Here is a 19,238-nt window from a genome sequence, read left to right as displayed (position 1 = left end):
AGAAGCTGTGTTTCCATTAGTCACTCCCCACTCCCCCTCAGATGTTCCTCCTCTAGCTCCAGGCAACAACCAATCTTTCTGTTTCTATAGATTTGCCGATTCTGGACCTTTTCTATAAATGTGGTCTTTTGTGTCTAGCTTCTTTCACTTAGCATCATGTTTTTAAGGTTCATCTGTGTCATAGCATGTTATCAGTACCTCATTCCTTTTTCTTGCCAAATAATATTCCATTGTCTGGATATAGTGGCCACATTTTATTTGTCCATTCGTCAGCTGCTGCACATATGGTGGTTTCCATTTTTTGACTATTACGAATAATGATGTTATAAATATTTGCGTACAGGTTTTTATGTGAAGGTTTTCTTTTCTCTTGGGTGCATACCTAGAGCAGACCTTCTGCATCATAATGGTAACTCTATGTTTAATCTTTTGAGGAAATACCAGGCTGTTTTCCAAAGTAGCAACACCACTGTACATTCCCATCAGCCACGTTTCCAACAACTTCCAGTTATCTTTTTAATTATAGCCTTCCTACTGGGTGTGAAGGGGTAGCTCATTGTGGTTTTGATTTGCATCTCTTTTATGACTAATAACGTTGAACATCTTTTATATAGTTATTGCCCATTTGTAGTTCCCCTTTGGAGAATCAGATCCTTTGCCCATTTTTAAAAATTATGTCATGTGTCTTTTTGTTGTTGAGTTGTAAGTGTTCTTTATATATCCTAGGTATAGATCCCTTATCACAGATAAGATTTGCAAGTATTTTCTCCCATTCTGTGAATTCTTTTTACCTCCTTGATGGTGTCCTTTGGACACAAAGGTTTTTAATTTTGGTGGCATCCAGTTTATCCATTTTTTCTTTTGTTGCTAATGCTCGGGGTATCATATCTAGGAAATACAAGGCCATGAAACGTATGCATAGATTTTCTTATAAGATTTTTTTTCAGCTTTACTTTGCGTATTTAGGTTCATGATCCATTTTGAGTTAATTTTTGGTGTAAGGCTTCCACATTTTGCTTGTGCATATCCTGTGTTTCCTGCACCATTTGTTGAAAAAGACTGTATTTTCTCTGTTGTGTGGTGTCGGCACTCTTGCCAAAACTCAGTTCTCTCCCATGGATTTATACATCTGTCTTCATGCTAGTACCGTGGTGTTATTGACTGATTGATTTGACTGATTGATTGTAATCTCTATCCCCAACGTGGGGCCCTAACACACCATGAGAGATCAAGAGTTGTGTGCTCTGCCATCTGAGTCAGCCTGGTGTCCCCATGGTGTCTTGATTACTGGAGCTTCACCCCAACTTTTGAAATTGAGAGGAATGAGCCCTTAAGCTTTGTTTCTCTTTTTCAAGGTTGTTTTTGCTATTCTGGGTCCCTTGACCTTCCATATGAATTTTAGGATCAGTTTGTCAATTTTTGCCAAGAAGATAGCTGGGATTTCGATAGGGATTATGTTGAGTCTGTAGATGAATTTGGGGAATATTGCCACTGTAACTGTGTTTAGTCTTCTAGTCCATGAACGTGGGATGTCTTTCCACTTATTTAGATTTTCTTTAATTTCTTTCAACAGTTTTTGAAGTTTTTTAGAGTGTAAATTTTGTACTTCTTTGGTTACTCTTATTCCTAAGTGTTCCTTTGATATTGTAGATTGTTCTCTTAATTTTATTTTTGGATTATTCATTGCTAGTGTTTAGAAATATAATTTATTTGTTATATATTGATCTTATACCTTGCAACCTTGCTGAACTTGTTTATTCTGATAATTTTTTATAGGAATCCTTAGGAATTTCTGTATACAAGATCATGTCTTCTGCAAACAGAGTTAGCTTTACTTCTTCCTTTCTAATCTGGTTGCCTTTTATTTCATCTTCTTCTCTATTGCCCTGCCTGGGCAGTGTTAGTACAGTGTTAAAGAGAAGTTGTAGGAGTGGACAGCCTTATGTTATTCCTGATCTTAGGGGGAAGGCATTCAGCAATTCACCTTTAAGTATGATGTTAGAGAGAGTTTTTTGCAGAAGCCCTTAATCAGATTCAGGAAATTCCAGGGAATTTGTTGAGTGTTTTTATCATGAAAGAGTGTTGGATTTTATTAAATACCTTTTCTGCTTCTATTGAGATTATTGTGTTTTTTGTCCTTTATTCTATATGGTATGGCATATTACATTAATTAGTTTTTAGGAATTTAAACCAACGTTGTATTCTGGTCATGATGTATAATTCTTTTTATGTGTTGATGAATCCAGTTTTTTAGTATTTTGTTAAAAGACTTTTATATCTTATATATCTTATATTCATAAGAGATAGCAGTCTGTAGTTGTCTCCTTTTTTTTTTTAATATGATGTCTTTGTCTGGTTTTGGTAATAAGGTGCTGTTCCTAGTAAAGACTTGGTATATTAATTCTTCTTTAACTGTTTGGTAGAATTCACCAGTGAACCCATCTGGGCCTGGGTCTTTATTTGTAAGATGTTTTAAGATTATTCATTCAATCTCTTTACTTGTTTTAGCTTTATTCAGATTTCCTATTTCTTCTTAATTTTGGTAGTTTGTGTTTTTTTAGGAGTTTGTCCCTTTCATCTGAATTATCTTATTTGTTGGAGTAGTTATAGCATGCCCTTATAACTTTCTTTATTTCCATAAGGTTTATAGTATTGTTCTCTCTTTTGTTTCTGATTTTAGTAATTTGAGTCTTCTCTCTGATTTTCTTGTTCTGTGAAGCTAAAGATTTGTCAATTTTGTCAATTTTTTTTTAAAGGATTTTATTTTTTATTTGACAGACAGAGATCATAAGTAGGCAGAGAGGCAGGCAGAAAGGGCAGGGGGAAGCAGGCTCCCTGCTGAGCAGAGAGCCCGATGCGGGGCTCAATCTCATAACCCTGGGATCATGACCTGAACGGAAGGCAGAGACTTTAACCTACTGAGCCACCCAGGCGCCCCATTTTTGTCCATCTTTTTAAAGAACCAACCTTTAGTTTTGTTGATTTTCTCTGTTGTTTTTTTATTTTCTATGCCCTTAATTTCTTTTTTTGTTTGTTTTCTTTTTTTTTTTTTAATAATTTTTTTTGTTTTTTAATGAACATATAATGTATTATTAGCCCCAGGGGTACAGGTTTGTGACTCGCCAGTTTACATACTTCACAACACTCACCATAGCACATACACTCCCCAACGTTCATAACCCCACCACCCTCTCCCTAGGGCCCACCCCCCTCCCCCAGACCCCCGGCAACCCTCAGTTTATTTTGTGAGATTAAGAGTCTCTTGCGGTTTGTCTCCCTCCCGATCCCATCTGTTTCGTTTATTCTTTTCCTACGCCCCAAACCCCCAATGTTGCATCACCACTTCCTCATATCAGGGAGATCATATGATAGTTGTCTTTCTCCAATTGACTTATTTCACTAAGCATAACACCCTCTAGTTCTATACCGTCGTCGCAAATTATGCCCTTAATTTCTGCCCTAATCTTTATTTCCCTTCTTTTACTTGCTTTAGGGTTAATTTGCTTTTCTTTTGCTATTGTGTGAAGGTGGAAGGTTAGGTTTATTGGTTTGCAATCTTCCTCTTTTTCATTTATTTTTTCTTTCTTCTTCTTTAATATAGGCAATTATAGCTATAAGTTATTTAAGTTCTACTTTTACTACATCCCATACATTTTGATATGTTGTGTCTTTATCTTCATTCACCTCAAAGCATTTTCTATTGTTTTGATGATTTTGATTCATTGGTTATTGAGGAGTGTGTTAATTTTTACATATTTGTAATTCCTGTTATTGATTTCTTAATTCATCATATTTTGGTTGGAAACATACTTTTTATGATTTCACCCCTTTTGAATTTATTAAGGCTTAATGACTTAGAATATGGTCTGTCCCAGGGAATGTTCCGTGTGCCATTTGCCCTTGAGAAGAATGTGTATTCTGCTGTGGTTGGGGAAATTGTGTACTTTTAATTTGCATAATCTTATAAGTGAGGTGAGTGTCTTGTCATATGTTGAAGAGCCATTTCATTTGCTATAGACTATTATTACTTTTTCTTATTTTGTGGAGTTTATTATATATAAAGGGGATAACCCTTGTCTCTCATATGAGTGACAAATATTTTTCTTAGTTTGTTTCTTGCCTTTTGCATTTGTTTATATTTATTGAGCCCTGCAGACATTTTAGATTTTTATGTAGATAGATATATCATTTTAAGAACGATTTTTAGGTTTTGTCCTGTATTAAGAAATGTGTTCCCGATTTTGAGATTAGAAAATTTATTCTCTGTCCCCCTTTCTAAGCTTTTTGGTTTTATTTTTGTGTGTTTTAAATCTGATTGATCTGGAATTTATAGGCATATGGAGTAGGTTTAAAACCCAACTTTGTTTCCCAATGGCAGGTCATTGATCTAAGCTCGATCTTAAAAATAACCTACCTTTTTTTTGCACCAGCATGAAATGCCACTTTCGTTATGTGTTAAATCCCTGTAGGTTTTGGGAAATTTTTGGACCCCCCCCCCCAATTCTGTTGCATTGGTTTTCCTGTTTTTGTGCTGATAGGACAGAGCTTTTTTTTTTTTTTTTTTAATTTTATTTATTTATTTGACAGAGAGAGAGAGAGAGATGGCAAGAGAGGGAACACAAGCAGAGGAGTGGGAGAGGGAGAAGCAGGCTTCCCATAGAGGAGGGAGCCAATGTGGGGCTCTATCCAGGACCCTGGGATCATGACCTGAGCTGAAGGCAGATACTTAACGACTGAGCCACCCAGATGCCCTGACGCAGTTTTAATTACAGTAATTTTCACTACCTGGTCGGGCTGTTACCCCGCCATTACTGTTTTTAGGATTTTTCTGGCTACATTTACTTTTAGTTGTAACTTTAAAATTGATATACCTAGATTGGGTTTTTTATTGGGATCACATTCAACTGTGAGATGAATTTAGGACGAATCGATATTTTCATAATGCTAAGCTTTCTTTGATTTTCTTTTCTTTTTTAAAAGAGATTTTATTTGTTAATTTATTTGAGAGAGAGTAAGCGTACGAGTGTGAGGTGGGAGAGGGGCCGTGGGAGATGGTGGGGGGTGGTGTGGAGAATCCTCTAGCAGAGCAGACTCCGCGCTGAGCGCAGAGCCTGATGCTCTGATGCGGGCTTGATTTCATGATCCTGAGATCATGACCTGAGCTAAAATCAAGGCTACCTTGCTTTTATTTTCTGATTGCTGCTGGTGTATAGATACATTGTTGATTTGGGGGTGTTAACTTTTAATTTCCTTCCACATTACTTAATTTGCTCTTTGCTTCATAGTTTTGCAGCGGATTCTCTTAGATTTCCCAGGCCTGCGCTGATAACATCTGCAAATAATGATCCTTGTCTTCTCTTTTCTAATTTCATTTTATTACTTCCATTTCTTATTCTTAGCTCACTGGATTGGCAAGGATCTCAGAGCAAGGTTAACTAGTGGGCATGCTCGTCTTTCTTGGACTTTTTCCCCGTGAAGTGGCTTTTCTAGGCCTGGGCTCCTAATGAACCCCAACAGATAGTCCCTCCACGGCTGTGCACTGAGCTTGGCACGTAGTAGGAATCTGGGAAGCCTTTGCCTCATTGCAAGAGTGATTACAAAAGATCAAGGATCTGGGGTGCCTGGGTGCCTCAGTCAGTTGAGCGTCTGACTCTTAATTTTGGTCTAGGTCCTGATCTCAGGTTTGTAAGATTGAGCTGCATCTGGGGCTCTGTGCTCAGGGTGGAGTCTGCTTGTCCCTCTCCCTCTGCTCCTCCCCTCGCTCAAGTGCACGTTCTCTCTCTAAAATAAATATGTAAATAAAACCTTTAAAAAAAAAAAGAGCAAGGATCTAAAAAAGGTCTTGCACAGTAATGATGATGGTAGCTAATATTTATGGAGCACTTCCTATCTGCTAGGCCCTCTATAAGTATTATCTCTATGTTTTCTTCTTTCTTTTTTTTTTTTTTTTTAAATATTTTTAAAATTTACTTGACAGAGAAAGAGATCACAAGTAGGCAGAGAGGCAGGCAGAGAGAGTAGGGGAAGCAGGCTCCCTGCTGGGCAGAGAGCCTGTTGTGGAGCTTGATCCCAGGACCCTGGGATCATGACCTGAGCTGAAGGCAGAGGCTTTAACCCACTGAGCCACCCAGGTACCCCACCTCTATGTTTTCTTACAATAAGACTAGTTATCTGGGAACAATTACACTGATTCCCATTTTTGAGAAGGGGTAGACTGAGGCCCCTTGGGGCTGCCTGGCTAGAAATTGGCAAGCTGGACTTGAACCTGGCATTCTAGCTCTAAGCCTGGAGTTTTGTGATGCTTCTGTTTTCCTGGAAGGTCCAGAGTTATGGTCAGTGATGTCAGAGGTTGGCCTCTGAGCCCTGTGTTGCTTCTGTGTAGGGGAGGCGGAGCTGGTGGAGTGGTGGGTGCACCTGGCAGTGGGGGCTGTCTGCATGGTAGGGGGTGTCCCCCAGAGGTGCCTTCTGATGCCACTCTCCTAGACCTCAAGCGTGCCAGCCCTGGTACACTCACTTGCTGTGTGGCCTCAGGAAAGGGTTGGCTTCTCTGAACCGTGGTTCCATCTGTTAAGTGGGCACAGTTACAGTCCCTACTTCCTTGTGCTGTCAGGACACTCACGTAAAGTTCTCAGCTCTATGCTTGGCATTCAAGGCCTTGACACCTAACGCCTATCTCCTCTTATTCCCTGCCAGGTTACTAATGACAGAAAACACCACTGTGAGCTGTTTCTTGAGCACTTGTTCTGTGCCTGGCACATGGCCTCTCTCGTTTGAGTCTCTGATGTTAGGTGTACTATCATCCCCATTGTAAAGATAAGGAAGCTGAGGCGCAAAGTGACTTGCCCAAGATTTCGCTAGTAAGCAGTGGAGGCAGGATTTGAACCCAGGCCTGACTGGATTCCTCACTCTCAAGTCCTAATCCCCCGGCCTCCCTCTGCCCTTAGAAGAAGTGGAGGTGATGCTCTTCAGAGTAGGGGAGGAAGGGGCAGGTGTGCTGGGAGCGAACAGCAGTTTATCGCCCACACTCTTCTGGATGTTGTGAGGGTCTGTTTGCCTGGGGAGGGGGCTCGGGCAGGTCAGGAGGTAAGGGAGAGTGTGGTGCCCCCCAGCGGAGGGGTCATGGGAGAGCACAACAGTACCAACTGCAGGGCCTGGTGGACCCCGGAGAGCAGTTTGGGCCTCGTCCAGAGGGGAGTCATGGGAAGCTCTTCAGTGTGTGTGTGTGTGTGTGTGTGTGTGTCTGATTAAAAAACAATTCTTGGGGCGCCTGGGTGGCTCAGTGGGTTAAAGCCTCTGCTTTCGGCTCAGGTCATGATCCCAGGGTCCCGGGATCGAGCCCCGCATCGGGCTCTCTGCTCAGCAGGGAGCCTGCTTCCTCCTCTCTCTGAATGCCTCTCTGCCTACTTGTAATCTCTGTCAAATAAATAAATAAAATCTTTAAAAAAAAAACAATTCTTGACAATGTCAATTCTAAATGTCACATGATATGATATAAAGTAAAAAAGGCATTTTCCTCTCCCTGTCCCACACCTTTTGGATGAAATACTGTGAAGCATTTGGAATCCTTCCAGAACTTTCTCTGCACCTTGGACAATAGACGCACATGCTCTCGCAACCACACATACACACGCACATGCCAGCTTCCTTTCTAGAACCACAGTAACTCATGCCTACTCCACGCCAGCACAGCACCAAGCCCATGGTAAGCGCCAGCTCGTTTAGTCCTCTGACCGACGCCGGGACGTAGGGATTGTTGTTGTCCCCCCTTTTCCAGTTGAGGAAACAAGTCCTGAGAGGCCCAGAGGACATTCAGCACTGGCCGATTTCTCCCTCTGGCGACGCTGTGCTCCGGCTCCGGCTGGTTAGCTGTGTGACTGTCCCCGCGGCGCACAGGCGTCATTTGCTCACCCGGCCCCCCTCTCACGAGCACATAGATCGTTTCCGGTTTTCCGTGGAGCGTGCCAAAGAGAGGAGGCCCCCGTTGTCCACGTGGTTTACAGAGATGCCCCTGGCTGCAGGAAGCTGGGTGCACCTGCTGGCCGGACTTCAGTGTCCAGGCCCTGGAAGACATGTGCCCCGCCCAGGGGACCAATGTGGGACTGGGGGAGGGAGATGTTTGAGGAAGACTTGGGGACTTGGGAGAACCAGCACGGAGATGGTGACACGGGCTGTGGGGCTAGAGCTACAGCCTTATGGGGAGACGCCAAGTCAGTTGGGGACCCCTGGAGCGTGAAGGGCTGGGGTGGTGCGAGGGAAGTGCTGCTGGCCGGCTGGGGACTGCGGTCGGGAGCCTGAGGTTAGGAGTGGCTCCCTGGAGGAAAGGGGCCTCCTTCCTCTGGGAACCTCAGGCACCCCAGCGTGGAGGCCTCACCACTTCCCCTGGACGTGCCAAGGGTCTATCTGTACCTCAGAGTGTGCAAGTGGCGGAAGAGATGTGGGGATTGGTTCTTCTCCAATAGACAAGTCATGGTGACTTGGAGTTTGGGCCCCAGAACCAAAAGGCCAGGAGACAGGGTCCTGCTTTAAGAAAGGAGCCTGGGGGCGTCTGGGTGGCTCAGTGGGTTAAAGCTTCTGCCTTTGGCTTGGGTCGTGATCCCAGGGTCCTGGGATCGAGCCCCGTATCGGGCTCTCTGCTCAGCGGGGAGCCTGCTTCCCTTCCTCTCTCTCTGCCTGCCTCTCTGCCTGCTTGTGGTCTCTGTCTGTCAAATAAATAAATAAAATATTAAAAAAAAAAAAAAGGAGCCTGGGGTCTGGGAGGGTGGTCTCTCCCGAGGTCACACAGCACAGCAGCAGCCCTGCAGGGACTAGATGCCACCTGAAATGTGCCTGTCCTTCCTTGAGGACACTCTGCTTTGTCAAAGCTGGAACTTCTGGCTTTTTCCAGGAGAACAGGCTGGGCTGTTCTCCCATGCTTCATCCGCCAAGGGCATCTGGCTAGTTTCACGGGAGAGATGTCCTGAGGGCGAGGTAGGCCCACAAGTCCCCTCAGCAGACCCCATGAGCAGCCCCTGATTCCTGCCTGCCCAGTGTGTTTCCCTGTCCCCTCTCACCCTCGAGGGATGACCTCGCACAAGTTCTTCAACCTCCCTGTGCCTTAGTCAGCACATGGGTAAAACAAGAACACGGCTAGTATCTACCTTCTAGGTTATCATGAGAATCGGACGAATGAGGATTTGTGGACTGCTTGGAGCAAGGCCTCGCCCAGGTCCAGGCCCTCGGAGTGTTTGAATATCCAGGAGTGATACTTGGTGTCCACAGTGTGGCGTCGTAGGAACAAAGCAGGAGGCAAATCGTATCTGTGCTCATTTCATCTTTTGTCTGGTCTGCAGATATTTCCAGAACAATTAGTAGATGCCAGGTCCGTCCTGGACCCTGGGGAGGTGGAGGTGGGTATGACCCAGGCCTGCCTCCAGGGAGCATGGGCAAGGGCACTAGATGGAGCCCTGTTTTGTTTACCATCATACAATCCCATGATGCCCAGCTGCTTGTCTTCCGGAGCAGGGCCAGCAACATGCCGCTCTGTCCTGAGTGTGTTCCGTATGCCTTCCTCGCTGGTTCTCCCAGCAGCCCTGTGGCATGCGCACTGCTGTTCTCCCCAACTGACAGAGGAGGAAACTGATGCACAGGGTCCCATGCTGGGGTGGCAGGGCCAGGATTCAAACACTCTGGTACTGTAGCTCTTAACCACCACATGCCTGCCTCTCCACAAACACGTGTTACTTAGATAATCAGATTTAACCACAAAGACCAAAAACAAATAGAACAGAAACCCCACAAACTGAAAAGCGTTGCAACCGGAGACCAGGCCACCTTTCCTGGGTCTTAAAAGCTCTCTCATACTTTTTCTGAGTGCCCTACTGGGAGTGGTATTGGTCAGTGTAAGAGTTTGGGACCAAGAGCTGTCTTTTTTCCCTCAACCCCTCCCAAGAGGGAACATGCATTTTCTAGGTGCTGGGTGGGGGCAGTTCTCAAAGTCCAGGCCTGGCTCTCCCTCTTTTGCCACAGCACACCAACCAATGACTCTGTCTCCTTTCCTTGATTACCTCCAGTGACAGGGGGCTTACCCTTCATCATTTTGTTCATTCTAAAGAAAGTTCAGGCTCCTAGAGAGTTCTATCACTTAAAAACTTTTGAAAATTATAACTAAAAAATATACTCTTTATTTGCTCTGAGAGTCCCACAAACAAGTGTTCTGCTAGCACATGTGTCCTTGGACACAAGGCCTGGCCAGTTCACCTTTGTGTCTCTCTGTTAACTGGCATATCACCTGCTGCACGGTCAGGGCTGTGAATGCTGTACCAGGGAGCCATTGGGTAGAGGATGCCGTGGTTGGGGCCCAGCTTTCAACAAGCCTGGGGCTGCGGGAAACTGGGTCAGTAGGACCCACGGGACATGGGCTATATGAGTGCTCATATGACCCCTGTGGATTGGGTTGCCATAGAAATTGGTCTTTGTCCCCAGGCCTGTTTGCCAGTCCCTCAGGAGGCCCTGGTGATCCCTGGGGCTGTTGAGCAGGTCTCCTCCCGGCCTCTCCAGCCCCACATTCTCAGAGTTGGATGGTCCCCGGGGAGCAGGCTGGCTGTGCCCACATTGTGCAGCCTGGAAGCCTGAGGCCTGGGGGGTGCAGGAACTGGCTAAGGTTCCCGTAGGGAGGAGATCTTGCAGACCTGGGCTCAGTGCTCAGGTCCAGTGATCTTGCCTAAGGCCTCAACCAGTCAAGAGCACTTGCCTGGGGTATCTGGGTGGCTCAGTGGGTTAAATCCTATGCCGTCGACTCAGGTCCTGATCCCAAGGTCCTGGGATTGAGCTCTGCTCAGCAAGGAGCCTGCTTCCCTTCCTCTGTCTCTGCCTGCCTTTCTGCCTAACTCTCTGCCTACTTGTGGTCTCTGTCTGTCAAATAAATAAATACAATCTTAAAAAAAAAAAAAAAAAGAGTACTTTTCCCCACCCACGGTTTCCCAGAGGAAATTCTGGACTCATTCCAGGGCCTCCAACATTTCTTGGAGAATATTCCAAACCCACCTTGCCGGTATGTCCGGAACTACACAGTAGCAGTCATAGCTGATGTGGTAGGGTGACTTGCCTCAATCACTTATGAGGCACCCAGATGACCCTATCATTTCCAGATGAAGAAATAGGGCACAGAGAGGTTAAGTCATTTGCCTGAGGTCACACAGCCAATTAGGGGTAAAGGTGGGATCTGAGTTTGGGGAGTCTGGCCCCAGAGCCCACCCTTAAGCACCGTGTCATACCTTGCCTTCTCATGTTCATAACAGGCTTTGGGAGGGTTGAAGGAAGAGCAGGTCTGAGAAGTTCTTAGCATTGGAACTTTTGGAGTCAGAGCCTGATACAGTGTGATCCAAGAGTCAGAGCCATGGAGATTTCTCTTTCTAATCATATCCGCACAACAGCCCTGAGAAGTCTGCTTTATCCTTGTTTTGCAGATGAAGACGTTGAGGCCCAAAGAGGGGAAGTGAGTTGCTTAGGGTCACATAACGGGGAGAAGTGGAGCAGGGCCTCTAGTCCAAGACCTCTGACTCCACACCTGGTGTTCTTGCTGAGCCCTCAGGCTGCTTCCCAGATCCTCTGGGACAGCCGCTGCCGTCCACCAGGTGAGGTGATGATGCATCAGAGCTGCAAGATGAGGGAGGAGGGAGGGGTGGTCTTGATGGTTGGGAAGACCCTGGCCAGGCTCACTGGGAATTGGGGCCAACCAGGATCTATGGATTGGGAAGTAGGAGGCAAAAGGGGGTGGCATGGCGGTGGGCACCACTGAAGAGTTTTCAGTTTGCTTTTTTCTGAGCCACGTGTTACCAAGGAGAGGTACAAAAGTCAGGGGGACTTAGGCCAGAAAGGATTTGGGGAACACTTCCCAAGGAGGTGACTTTTGAGCTGAGAACTGAAGGAGGCATGAGTTATTCTGGTGAAGTGGTCACGGAACAGCATTCAGGCAGAGGGAACAGCATGTGCAAAGGCCCCACGGCTGGGGTGAGCCCCCAGACATCTCTCCTTCTTCCAGCTTCCAGCTGTATCCCTGCCTTGGTTGCAGCTTTTAGCACCTTTCACCCTGGCGTGAAACCATTTCAGTCAGTCGTGTGTTTGCTCGGCAAACTCTCAGTGAACCCTCTCCCATGTGTTGTGTGCATGGGAGATAGACATGACTCAGATACTATCCTGGCCCATGACGGACAGAAACTGACTCGGGGGGAGGTGGGGGAGGTTAGGGCTTCTGATTATGAGTCATTTCTGCTGTGCTTGGCCATGTGCCAAGGAAGCCATTTATGGGTTCCATCTCTGTCCCCACTTTACAGATTAAGAAACTGAGGCTCTGAAAGTCTAACTTACCCAAAGAAGCCAGTACCCTTCTTTGGGCCTCAGTGTCCTCATCTGTAGAATGGGTAGGGGAGTGGAGACTGTCTAAAGGGCCCAGGCCCAGCGTTCTTCACCCCAACATGCTTTCTCCTCTCCAGCCAGGACCATGGGCAGCAACAAGAGCAAGCCCAAGGATGCCAGCCAACGGCGCCGCAGCCTGGAGCCCGCTGAGAACACCCACGGTGGCGGCGGGGGCGCCTTCCCCACCTCACAGACACCCAGCAAGCCAGCCTCCGCTGATGGACACCGAGGCCCCAGTACGGCCTTCCCCTCCGCAGCTGCTGAGCCCAAGCTGTTTGGGGGCTTCAACTCCTCAGACACAGTCACCTCCCCGCAGAGGGCGGGGCCGCTGGCTGGTCAGTTGGCCTTGGGAGTGTGGGCGCCTGTGGGCGGGGCCTTTCCGGGCTGCTGCTTCTCTCGATGAAGGGGAAGAGTCTGTGGGTTTCTTGGGTTTGGGGACTGTTGGGGGTTTCCTGGAGGTTGTGGGTGGGGAAGGGCTTTAGAAACTGGAAAGTGTGGTGCACATCCATTGTCTTTGAGGTCGAATCTGGAGTAGAATATAAAGGGGTCTAGAGATATGGGACTTTAGTGGGGGAACTGAGGCCCAGAGGTTCAGGGGGCTGTTTGCCCAGGGCAGCGTGGGGACTGGGTCTGAGGCTTTGCTTTTTGCTTTTGTCAGCCCAGAGATGGGTCAGGTGAGAAGGCCTTGGGTGGCAGAGGGGGCAGGGAAGACTAGGTAGGAGTTCTCTGGTCCCTGGTCGGGGTGGCGGGGGCGGCCCAACTCAGTGATGCGCCTCTGCGCCCTCTGCTGGCGCTTCAGGGGTATGGCAGCCCCAGGCAAGGGATGCTTAAAGATGACGATGCGGTCCCAGAGATGGACAAAGAGTCATACACAGTCAGCAACTCCTAAGATTCCTATGCAGACACTTAAACAAGCTGGGCTGGAGACACCATCAGAGATACTCACAGACACATCGTGTATCTAGAGACCCACTTCGGGACACTTGGCGGGGCACAGACACACAACTATGCAGACATAAGCAAATAGAAACACACATGCACAATAATCCCATACTCCCAGATCAAGACACACACAGGGTGCAGACACAGGCTCAGCTAGCCACACCGTCCCTGACACCTAGAAGTTCCCAATGAATACACTTGCAGTGAGAACACACACGTGCACAGACACAGGGTCACTCACGGATGCCTTAGACACAGACACATCCCTGAGTGAGACAGACAGACCCACAAGCACACCCATTCCTTCGTGGTGCCCCTTCTGCATGCTGGGGACATGGCAGTATGCAGATCATGGGGGAGAAAAACAGAGCAAGGCTTGGAAAATGAGTAGGGTGTTCGAAGGTGGGGCTGCTGGGAAGGAGCCAAAAGGGCAGGGAGGGGTTTGGGGGGAGGTTTGTGGGGTGAAGGTTGTGGCTAAAATGGGGGACAGAGACGGGCTCTTGGAGGGGATAGTACCTGGAGCCAAGATCCCCCCAGATACATTGAGACACCCAGTTACACGGAGAAACAGAATAACCCAGCCAGGGGCAGACTCCTTTATTCACTGGTTCATTCATTCACCCATGGTTGCTTCTTGAGCACCTACTGTGTGCCAGGCTCTGGGAACAACACAAAGGGGCCTGTGATTGGGGGCTGCAGAGACTGCAAGGAAGCTGGGCACTCCCCTGAAGCCGACATTTAGGATCAACCTAGAGCCCACTGGGGACATTCACGTGTGAAGAGATGCACACACATTCTGTGTGCCCCCACGGGGGTTCCCAGACACATGCGCACAGGCGGACACGCTGCAGGCCCAACCCCTGGAAGGGTGACTGCGCCTCTGGGCTGGGCTGTGGGTTGTGGGAGACCGTCCTGTCCAGCCCTCTCAGGCTGTACTGACACATCCCACCCGTCTCTGCAGGTGGAGTGACCACCTTTGTGGCCCTCTATGACTATGAGTCTCGGACAGAGACCGATTTGTCCTTCAAGAAAGGGGAGCGGCTCCAGATTGTCAACAACACGTAAGTGACCCCCTTCCCTGCCTTCCCTTGGGACTCTATCCCCTGGAACTAGTCTTGGGCCGGAGCCACTTCTGAGCATCCCAGAGCCAGGGGCAGCGCGATGGGCAGTGGGCCTGGCTAGTGTCAGGGCTGGCCGAGGTCCAGGGAACCATCCTGGGCTTATGGGAGATGAGACAGGTAGTGGTGGTCTGAGCTCCCAGGGCAAGGGATCCAGGCTCAGTAACTCAATACAGCATAGTGTCACAGACTCAAAGAGGGGCATACAGTCAGGGCAGGACGGGGCCCAGGACCCAGGACTGCAGAAAACAGAGCCTCAAGCTGGAGGCTGTGCCCTCAGTGGTGCCCTCTTTAGGGACCTGGGGTTGGAGGGCCTGGACAGGCTGGTTGAGCAGGAGTCTCTAGCTGTAGGGGGTGAGGCCCAGATTGGGAGGGGGCAGGGACTGCATACTGGGCGCTCAGCGTGAAGGGGTTATAACGGGGCATCGGGATGAGACGGTGGGATGGGGTGTGGACGTCCGGTTCACCTCCAGAGACTCCACCCTTGGGGTGGGACATCCTAGGGCCAGGCCGGCTCTGGGGCCTCTGTGGGCAGGGGAGCAGAGGCAGTGGTGAGGGAACTTGTGAGGCGTGGGTAGGGCTCTAGCCACAGGGTGGGGGTCAGTCTTCTCCCTTTTCCCCTCTCCTTTCCCTGTCAGGAGCATACGGGGGTTGGAGTGCAATGCCTGTCTTGCGGGGGTACAGGCTCTGGGCCATGTGTCCAGTGGGGAGGGGTGGGGAGCAGCACAGTGAGGCAGGGTCGCTCCTGCAGGCACTGCCAGTTTAGGGGGCAGAGCTCAGCACCTGCTGCATTCCTGCCCTTGGCAGGGCCTTGTGTACCCCCACATCCCATTGGACCCCCCCCAATTCCTGGCTCCTGCTTGCTCCCTCCAGCCCCTTCTCAGCTTCTCCCTCTCTCTGCTTCTCTCTCGCTGGCCCTTAGGAGGAAGGTGGATGTCAGGTGTGTACACATTTCATAGGCGGCGGGCTGGGGTCGGGGGGCTTCGCTGGTCGGGGGGTGGTGGTGCTGCTGTCTGCATGTGTCTCCACTGCATGTCCCTGCCTGCGGATCCTGGCTGCCCGGGCTGCCCCCCTCCAGCTTCCCCAGCTGAGGCCCTCCTTCCAGCCAGTGTGACCAGATCCTGACCTTGACCCTGGGCTGAGGCTGGGGAGGGTCTTGCCATCCCCCTGTCACTCACTGCATCATGCCTCCTCCCCATCCACCTTCCTGCTAGCCTGCCCACTCTCCATCCTGCCGAGTCGGCCTGCGCTGAGGGCCAGCTGCATGCAGGGTCCGGTGCTGGCCCGGTGAGGTCTGCGGGGAGAAGGGACCTTCCCAGAGCCAGCCTGGCTCGGGGAGGTTGGTGCCCAGCTCCGGTCCAGACCCAGTGACAGGCAGAGGGCAGGGCCAGGGTCTGCTCGGGCATATGGTCCCTGCTATGTGCCCCCCACTGGAGCGGGGACTGCAGGGACTAGAAGGTTCAAGCAAGTCCTCGAAGGAAAGACAGTGATGGTCTGTGGCTGGTAGAAGTGGTGGAATGCAGTCCCTCTCAGAAAGGCAGCTTGTGGGAGGGTGTGGGGCTGGGAGGGGTGGGATACCCTTAGGCGTGTGGAAAGGCCAGAAGGTGCTAGGGATAGCGTAGATTTGGTCCTTTAGCATCCTCAAAGGCCTGGCTAACAAGGCTGGACATCAGCAGCTCCGAGTGTGTCTTGCTCATTCATGCCTCCCGACTCTTGTGCATGCTGTTCCCTCTGCCTGAAACACCTTTCTCCCGTCTCTGCCTGGCAAACTCCTATTCATCCTTCAAGATCCAGCTCCGGACGGCCTTCTCTGTGAGGCAAAAGGGAAAAGAGGTGCCAGGTGCTGTGCCAGGCGTTTCTACCCATGTCCTTGTATTTACTCCTCGATGCAATCCTGCCAGGGCTCTGGTGACGGGGGAGGGGCTGTCTCCATTTTGCAAGTGAGGAAACTGAGGCTCAGAGATGTGAAGGCCCTTGACCAAGGTCACACAGCTAGCAGGTGGCAAAGCCGGGATGGGAACTTGGGTAGCAGCTCTCTCCCCATCTTTCCGCCCCTTGTGTGTCGGAGTCCTGGTGCTCCTTGGTGCCCTGGCAGTTCCAGCAGTTTGCATCGGCCTCCCCAAGACTGGGAGCTCCTGGGGGCTGCTCTCGGGTCTGCCACCTTCGTGGGTTCCCAGATCACCTGTTGCTCAGCACCGTGGGGCTGCCTCCCTGGACTTGTCGAGCAAGATGACGACTAGGATTCATCCCCCGTTTCCTGTGCCCCGTGTGCCAGCCTGGTGTCGTGGGTTCCCCACAGCCCCAGGAGCTGGAAACTCTGATTTGCTTTCTTTTGTGCAGGAGGAAACTGAGGCCCCGGGAGGTGAGGTGACTTGTTCGAGGTCGCACAGTTGGTGGTGGCAGAGCTGGGAGGGGCGGGCAGGTCCTCCTACCCACGGCCCTTGAAGGAGGGGCTCCTTAGCAGCCCAAGGACCCTGGGGGGGGGGCAGGAAAGGGCCCTGCAGGGGTGTCTGCTTCTGGGGAATCTCTCCCCGCATTGATGGGAAGGGCACTTCAGGCTGGGGCCACAGCTTGAGCAACCAGGGTATGGTGGGGGGAAGGCTCTGGAAGCTTTGGTTCTGCCTCTTTCACCTAGAGCCAGAGGGCTGTCCTCTCCTGTCCTTTGGTGCTTTCCCTCCCTTCTTCCTGCTTTCCAAGTAGGGCTGAGGGTGTTGGGCCAGGCCTGGGGCCACAAGTGGTTGAGTCCTGTCCGTGGGAAGTCCTTGCATGGTAGTGAGGCGCCGTGACTGGAGAGGGAGACCGGTGCTCAGCCACCCCTTTGCCTGAGAAGTCAAGTGGTGGTGGGGTTGGGACAACAGAGGAAGGGGAGGGATGGGGAGCCTTTAGTGACAGATGAGTCACCCAGATTTGAGGTGTTCAGGCCTCATAGCCACCCAGGCACTATACTGCATGTCCTTCCGCCATTGTTGCCCAGCGCCCATGATTTATTCCCACTCCCGCCACCAGCGCCGCCCTGCCCGGTCTGAGTGAGGGACTTCCTGAGGCTGGCCAGTGGCTAGACTGGCTGTTGGGGACAGGAGAGCTTAAGGACTAGTCTGCCTGTCATTAGGGTTTGGCCAAGGCTTACTGGGCCTGGGTCCTCACAGTAGCCAGCCTAGGGACCCTGCTCCCTGGATCTTAACGCCTAATGGCCCTGGGTCGCAGAATCCCACGTGCTATGTGGCCTGGATCGGAGGAAGCCCACGGGGGTCTGACGTCTGACTGTACTGGACCCCCAGCACTGGTGTCTGAGTCTCTAGGAGTCAGGGCCCTTCAGGTTCCGACTCTGGGTTATTCCCTAAACTGCCGTTTCCTCCGACCCAGACTCCAGCAGCTTCTTTGGGGGAGTCATCCAGCAGGCTCCGATGTCTCCCCCCTTCTTCTGGGCACTCCAGTTCCACTTCCCACCCTGGGGCAGGGGATAGGTTTTCATCCTCCCCACACAGCCTCCCCTGGCCTCAGCCTGCCGCCGCCCTGCTGACCGTGGGCCCGGGCCTCAGGGAACCCTGGCTTGCCCACAGTCCCCAAAGTGCTTGTCTGACCAGTCCCAACAATCCAAGGGAGTTAAATGTAAGTGTCCAAACCAGAGTAACTTCCCAGGTTCTGAAGCTGCCATACCCCCAGTCCACACGCCAGCCTGGCTGGCTGAAGGATTAGGGTCTGAAAAGAAGATCCTGAGGCTCAGAGAGGTGAGGTCGGTTGTCTGAGGTCACACAGCTAGTGAACAGCAGCTGGGAGCTAAAACTGTAGTTGGAGGACCTCGATCCAGTACTTTTCTGCCGGCCACCTGTGGCAGGAAATGTGTTTTATTTCCTTCCTTCCCTTCTTCCAGTCCATCTGATAAGGACCAGGACCCCGGGGAAGGCACTGCCTGTAGTAAGTCTGCTCAGCCTGATAGATTACTTCCAATTGTGGGCTCAGGTTGGTGTTCCTGCGGGACTGGCCCCATTTGGGAAGCTGTGGGGCCCTTCATGTGGGACCCAAGGCAGGCTTGAGCCTCCCAGACCACTGACATAGGAAGATGTGTCTGCACAGCTCCATTTCACAGGGAAGCCTAGATGACGGCCACACTAATGATCCTCGTTGACCCGAAGCCCAGCTCGAGGCTGACGTATTTATACGCTTTGTCTGCAAGGGAGATTCTGCGGCTATTATTCTCTCTATAGACGAGGACATTAAGACCCAGAGAAGGTAGGGTCCTTGCCCAAAGTCACACAGCAAATCCTTAGTGGAGATGGGGACTGAGCGGGTTTGGTTTTTATTTATTTATTTAATTAGTTATATTTACTGCTTCGGTTTTTAAAAACATTTCGGAGAGTGGGGAGGGGTGCCACAGAGACACGGATTTCACTGTTTTTCTTTTTAAAGCCAAATCAAGATACTATCGGCTCATGTACGTTGAGCCCTTACTGTGTGCCAGACCCTGTGCTGATATTTTATATCCTTGGAGGGAGGCGTTGAGTGTCTCCATCCTATAGGTGAGGAAATGGAGGCCTGGCCAAGGTCACGTAGCCTGTAGGGGGTGAACAGGATGGTGCCCAGCATGGTCTGACTCTTGGAGCTCAAGCTCTTAGACGCCTCTCACGCTGGGGCCAGGTCAGAGTTGGACCTTGGGTCCATTGTGAGATCGTGCTGCACCTCACCCTGCCTTGTGAGCTAAATAAAACCCCAAGCCTGGACTTGAAACCCCAAACTCATGTGGGCTGATTGGCTGGAGGATCTGCTGGCTGGGGTTGAAGTCTGGGT

The 19,238-nt window shown here is 50.1% G+C and overlaps 1 protein-coding gene across 6 annotated transcripts in view; it reads left to right on the top strand.

Moving 5' to 3' along the window:
- The window catches only part of SRC (SRC proto-oncogene, non-receptor tyrosine kinase), an 86,179-nt gene that overhangs the window by 53,911 nt on the left and 13,030 nt on the right, over positions 1–19,238 (top strand). For 3 of the 6 annotated variants that reach the window (XM_032350711.1, XM_032350715.1, XM_032350710.1), the window contains exons 3-6: positions 11,445–11,612; positions 12,471–12,728; positions 14,297–14,396; positions 15,376–15,393. In XM_032350711.1, coding sequence (XP_032206602.1) covers positions 12,479–12,728; positions 14,297–14,396; positions 15,376–15,393 — 368 coding nt within the window. In that variant the 5' untranslated portion in view covers positions 11,445–11,612; positions 12,471–12,478. Of the gene's footprint in view, positions 1–9,366; positions 9,387–11,444; positions 11,613–12,470; positions 12,729–14,296; positions 14,397–15,375; positions 15,394–19,238 lie in introns of those variants that run through there. The other 3 variants (XM_032350713.1, XM_032350712.1, XM_032350716.1) reach the window with 3 other exon arrangements.

The sequence above is a fragment of the Mustela erminea genome, chromosome 7 (assembly GCF_009829155.1).
Source record: "Mustela erminea isolate mMusErm1 chromosome 7, mMusErm1.Pri, whole genome shotgun sequence".
In the NCBI taxonomy this organism is placed as follows: domain Eukaryota; kingdom Metazoa; phylum Chordata; class Mammalia; order Carnivora; family Mustelidae; genus Mustela; species Mustela erminea.
The sequence above is the reverse complement of the archived record's forward strand: the minus strand, read 5'-3'. Positions and strand labels throughout refer to the sequence as shown.